Below are 6000 nucleotides of genomic sequence, written 5' to 3' on the forward strand. Positions count from 1 at the left end.
TCTAAGGTTGCTTTCAGAATTTATACAGTTTTTATAACCATAGCACCTAAAAACCTACTGGCATATTTGCCTTCTGCTCAGTCTCATATTTACATTAGAAATGTGCTTGACATTTTTTTAAACAGGTCCCCTGACTTTTATGAAGAAGTGAAAATTAAGCTGCCAGCAAAACTCACAGAGAAACACCATCTATTGTTCACGTTTTATCACATCAGCTGCCAGCCAAAGCAAGGAGCATCTGTGGAAACCCTCCTTGGGTATTCAGTAAGTTCCATGTGATATATAAGTGTGTATGTTTGTATACCTGTGTCTAAATCCCATGCAAACAAAGTCTTTGCTTCTCAAGAATTCTGTCATATATTCCCCTTCTGATTACAGTAATATATCAAGACCGGTAGAAGGTCTTAATGTTAATTCATAAAAATCAGATGCAACCTGTGCTATAAACTCATTCTATAATTTTATGTTGTTAAATATCGTTGAAATTGATGAATTCACCTGACACACCTGAAGTTAAGCATGCATCTAAATATTTGCAACAGCAATGCTTTATAGCATATCACCTAATTCTGTTCGATATTGCAAAAAAAACCCCTAAAACACATTCAATTACAATTGTTTACTGTTATCTAACATGTTCATACATGAGGTAAAAACTAATATAATACTTTAAGAAATACTTAGTGTAGCGTAGTTTCTTTGATGTTTTTATTAATCAGTATTTTTAACTGGAGAGATTTTAAAATAGGATGAAAGCATAGATGATGGTAATACTTCAGATTTTAAAAGGTCCTAATACTGCGGTCAGCAACTGAGATGTGGATCCAGAAGAGTGCTTTGCATGTGTTCCTGCTATGAAGATTATACTTGGTTTTGATCTCAGTACTGAGAATCCTTTCAAGTGTTTATTTTTTTATGGACAGATATAATTCTACCAATGTCAGTTGTATTGGTAAGAAATAAATGAGTTTGTAGTTCAGAAGAAAGACTTGACATACGTGAGGACTTAATTTTCAAGCTTCTATTCACCTAAATACAAAATATTTCTACCTTGTAATACCCAAATGCACTGCCTCTTTCAGATTTGAACAGGGGAAAAGTTCAGTGTGTCCAAATATCAATACAGAGTTGTGATGAATCTTCCTGGCCTTAAGCCACATGGTGACCATGACCAAGATGTTTAATTTAACCTTAGCAAAACTTTAACTCTGTTAATTTGCTTCAAAGCCAGAGTTCAGTCTATTCAGGATATGTGGTCTTTCAAATAAAAACATGGAATCTACTAAGTTCTTCTGGTAGGATTTATTTGAAAAATATATGTCACACATGAGAAGTTCTGTTTGTTTTCTTCCAAAGGGATGTTTGGAAAGCAGTCTTGTACGTTTTTCTACAGTAGCTATCAGTGAATTTAAAATGCAGTAGCTATCAGTGAATTTAAAATGCAAACAAATGAGTTGGACCAGAAAGACTTGGGTCAATATCTCATTTGTTGTTTTGTTGACTGTACATAAAAAGTTAGATAAATAGCCCTAATCATATATAGTCATGAATATTGCTGTGTTTTCATTTGTTTCAGTGGCTGCCAATTCTGTTAAATGATCGTCTTCAAACTGGACATTATTGTCTTCCTGTTGCATTGGATAAGCTGCCTTTCCACTACTCAATTCACTCTCCTGAGGTAACAAAGAAAATTATGAAAAGATAGTAATATTTTCCTAATATAGAAGAACAGCAGAACTGCTTTAGAAATTAACATTTCTGTCTTTTTGTAGACAATAAGTTCTGTTTGTACTTCAGAAGGGGAAAACTCTGTAGAAAAATGTTATTATTGTCACTAGTGCTATTACTATTGTTTTATATTGTTATATTGTGGTTTTTAAAGTTAGTTATCCAGGCAAGTCCCTGTAAATTGTCTAATCAGGGATGCATTTGTTTAGAGGATGTCAAGTCAGCAATTTGCTTTCTTCCACAGCATAATTTGCTCAGTTTTTTGTGACTGTGTGAGAAAGGGATGAGTAATGGAATCAGGTGCTGCTGCTGTTCCCTCTGAGTAAAGATGGCAAGTAGGAAACTATGCAGAGGGTTAAAATTGCAGCACATCACCATGGGGTGCCTTTGCCAGTGCTTTAACTGGTAATTTCTAACCTTAAAAATATTCCACGGAGATTTATATTCACACCATCTAGGCTAGGCTAGCCAAAATGCTTCAGATTTCCTTGTTCAATGCATCAACCTCTCTCCATCTAGTCTGTGAGAACAAAAAGATGCCTAACTGTGGTCCTCTGTATGGCAGTGAATTCAGATATTTAAAGTGAAGCTAATGGTGTGAATACCCTGTAGACCCCCATGTAAACAAACTGTCTGTTTGATTGTTGAAAGGAAGATGATTATTTCTGTATTTCTTTTCCATCACAGAAAGTTCCATCTCAGACACCACCTATTAAGTGGGTTGAAGGGCACAAGGGTGTTTTCAATGTTGAAGTGCAAGCTGTTTCATCTGTTCACACTCAGGTAATGCACCAGAAGCAGCGCAAAACTGTAGTTGCATTTCAGAGAGAATGCAGATATCTAGGCAAATTTAAAAGGTTTGTGAAATGGAGATGTTTAAGCCCACGTAGGTTTAAAAATAACTAACAGCTATGAAAATAACCTGTTATCCTCACTGAATGAAATCCTTGGCTAAAAGAAACCTATTGGTACACAAACAAGCACACTCAGCAGTATGTTACATGAAGCATTAGGGAGCTGGGTGTCCGCTCAGCTCAGCAAGGATCTGCTTAGACTATGTTTGAAAGACACTGGCAGGGCACACTGTCAGTCTGTACAGTCTGCATCTTTTATTCTGCAAGACTAGTTCAGACAATGTGTCCATATGTGCAGAGACACAGCACCTCCCTGCCTAGGGATGGGTTATACTGCCAGAATATTAACTGCCAGTTGCCTTAGGCAACTCAGCAGTTAATGCCATGTGTGGGGACACAAGCTTAGTGCTGAGTTAGAACTCTGAGACTGATCATTTAAATGTGATAGGAAGTTGGACCTTTGTCCATCTTGTTGGGATACTGGATTGAGGCAGAGCAGCTTTACTTTGTTTCTGCTGCATTACAGTCTCCTACCCATCATCCCATTCTGGTCAACTCTGGTAGCTAAGTCCTAACAACCGGAAGCCCTGTGTCTGAAGCAGGTCCATCACCGTTTTGCTGCATGCTTTTTAAATACATGTAGGGCATACTCATAAGGCATGTAAGTTATATGTAGCTGGAACTGAGATTTGGGTGCCAGAGAGACTATAGACCTGCCATGATGGAGTTTTATCAGAGAGTGGAAACAGTATTTTCACAAAATGAAGCAATCACTTTAAGTGAGGGCTTTAACTTTTCTTCTTAATCTGATCTAACCAGAGCCTGAATTTGCGACAGATCAAAAGGAACAAAAGGCTATAACAAGTTCTTTAGAAATTGATCCCTAGGGCTAACCAACACTGCAGGCCAGAAGGGTGAAAATATTTTCTCTTGTCCCGTCAAGTGGGAGAATCAGACTTTGCTTAGCTAGCAGCAGCCTGAACTATGTCAGCCTTGTTAACTGTCAGTGCACTGTATTTGCAGGACAATCACTTGGAGAAGTTCTTCACTCTCTGCCATTCTCTGGAAAGTCAAGTGACATTCCCCATTCGACTGATGGATCAGAAAATTACAGAGGCTGCACTGGAACATGAATTGAAACTCAGCCTCATCTGTTTAAATTCTTCACGCCTTGAACCTCTTGTCTTGTTTTTACATTTGGTACTAGATAAACTTTTCCAGCTGGCTGTACAGCCCATGGTCATAGCTGGCCAAACAGGTATTTACTGATGTATGCCTTGCAGTGGTAGTGCAAGCAACCTAGAAATGTGGGCGAAATGATTGCTAAGTATCCAGTCTCAGGTTTAGTATTTCGTCCACTTCAGAACAAACTATGAGATGCAGTTTCGCTGCACAATTTAATCATGTTTAACCTTTTCCCCCTACATGACTCTCAGACTCTGGTTGAGAGGTACATTAAATTGTAGTAGTTTACTTATCTAGAAATGTGGGTCACAAAGTGGATTTGTGGTTTAACTTTGTTTGGAATGCAGTTGTTTTGCAAGGAAAACACCAGCAAAATCACTTATCCTACAGCTGACGCTGCTGAGTGCGCCATATCCTCTGCATAAATATATTCAGACAGAATTGGGTGAGCACAAAACCAGAGAGGGTATAGTAATGCACAGATCTTTCTGTTGCTGAGTCTGCCAGTTGCCCACCACATATGTTAACTCTCTAGAGAAGGCATACTTGGAGACAGTGGCGTAGCTTATTTCCTGTCACATTTTGCTAATCAACACTTGTTGTCCACTGTAATATTCATAGAAAAGCCTGCTAGCCTTATTTGTCAGCTGCAAACTAATGAGTCTTAGTGTCCTTCAAGTAGGTATTTATAAGAATGCAGCTAGAAATGGTAGTTAACAGTTATGGTCTGATTTTGTGTAGTACAAAGTCATGGAGTAGCAGTGATTGGGTTGAAAATCAGTGAGTCTACTGTAGAGTAGTTATTGGCCTATGTAGACCTTGGGTTTGGTCAGGTATGGCAGTTGCTATCTAGAACTCTGAATTTGTTAAGGACTGAATTAAAGCATGGAGGAGTTGTTGGTACAAAGAATGCCCTCACATAATTAAATCATACCTTTTAGTGCTGAAACTAATTCTTGCCTTTATTTCACAGCCAACTTCTCACAGTTTGCCTTTGAATCTGTGGTTGCAATAGTTAATAGTCTGCACAACAGCAAAGACCTGAGCAAAGACCAGCATGGGAGGAACTGCCTCCTGGCATCTTACGTCTACTATGTGTTTCGTCTGCCAGACCCTCAAAGAGAAGTAGTCAAACCAGGTAATATTGATGCAAGGGTTGCAAAAGTACTCTTATTTCTTGATAAATGCTGTTCAGCATGTGCTTCTGAGAGGGGAACTTAGAGAACTGGCTTATAAAATAGAAAACACAACTTCTCAAACACCAACTGTGTGCCATTTAAGCACAACACTGATCAGATATATCATTTTTCTCAGAGGAAGCTCCAGGATCTCAGTGCTGCAAAGAGCAACATGGACTTGCCCCCCATAATTTCTATCTCTCAGTCATTCGTTTAAGAAGCAGGGTTGAGGTGAAAGTACCACAGCTATATGTTTCTCTGCTGCCCAGCACTGCTGAGGCCACACCTGGCATGATGTGACTAGTTCCAGGCTCCCCAGTACAAAAGAGTGTGGATATACTGGAGAGAGCCCAGCAAAGAGCCATGAAGTTGATGAAGGGACAGGAGCATCCCTGCCATGAGGAAAGGCTGAGACAGCTGGGACTGTTCAGCCCAGAGAAAAGAAGGCTCAGGGAGGACCTTCAATTCATATAAAGACTTGAAGAGAGGATACAGAGAAGACACAGACAGGCTCTTCTCAGTCATGCTTAGTTACAGAACTAGGGGCAATGGGTGCAGACTGAAACACAAACAGGTTCCCTCTGAACATCAGGAAGCAGTTTTTTACTGTGAGGGTGACTGAGTGGGTTGCCCAGTGATGTTGTGGAGTGTCCGCTCTTGGAGATGTTCAGACGCCATCTGGTCCTGGGCATCTGGCTTTAGGTGGCCCTGCTTGAGCAGTGGAGTTGAACTAGATGACCTCCAGCTGTCCCTTCCAACTTCAGCCATTCTCTTTTTCTGCTGCAGTCCACTGTCCTGAAGTCTGTAGGATCCATTTGATCAATTGTTATATATTAACTGACTTGTCACCAAGCAGCTGTGTTGTGGGACGTGGAGATATGTAGACCGTTTTCTCTTTCAAATACTCATTTAAATCCTCCTTGAGGAACATTCAGACTGATGTTAGGATGTGCTAAAATCTCTCAGGTTGCCTATACTTGGAAATTCTCTATGCTGGGAAAATATGGTCCATGGGGAACCTGAAAACTAGGTAATCATTTAGTGAAATTCCTGCT

General features: G+C 39.6%; 1 protein-coding gene across 1 annotated transcript in view; it reads left to right on the plus strand.

Moving 5' to 3' along the window:
- The window catches only part of DOCK8 (dedicator of cytokinesis 8), a gene marked incomplete at its 5' end in the record, with an annotated part of 65379 nt that overhangs the window by 20805 nt on the left and 38574 nt on the right, over positions 1-6000 (plus strand). Inside the window, 5 exons of the mRNA XM_009873472.1 lie at positions 126-264; positions 1577-1678; positions 2416-2511; positions 3606-3840; positions 4741-4905. Coding sequence (XP_009871774.1) covers positions 126-264; positions 1577-1678; positions 2416-2511; positions 3606-3840; positions 4741-4905 — 737 coding nt within the window. The remainder of the gene's footprint in view (positions 1-125; positions 265-1576; positions 1679-2415; positions 2512-3605; positions 3841-4740; positions 4906-6000) is intronic.

This window comes from Apaloderma vittatum, unplaced genomic scaffold (genome assembly GCF_000703405.1).
Source record: "Apaloderma vittatum isolate BGI_N311 unplaced genomic scaffold, ASM70340v1 scaffold15417, whole genome shotgun sequence".
Taxonomy (NCBI): Eukaryota; Metazoa; Chordata; class Aves; order Trogoniformes; family Trogonidae; genus Apaloderma; species Apaloderma vittatum.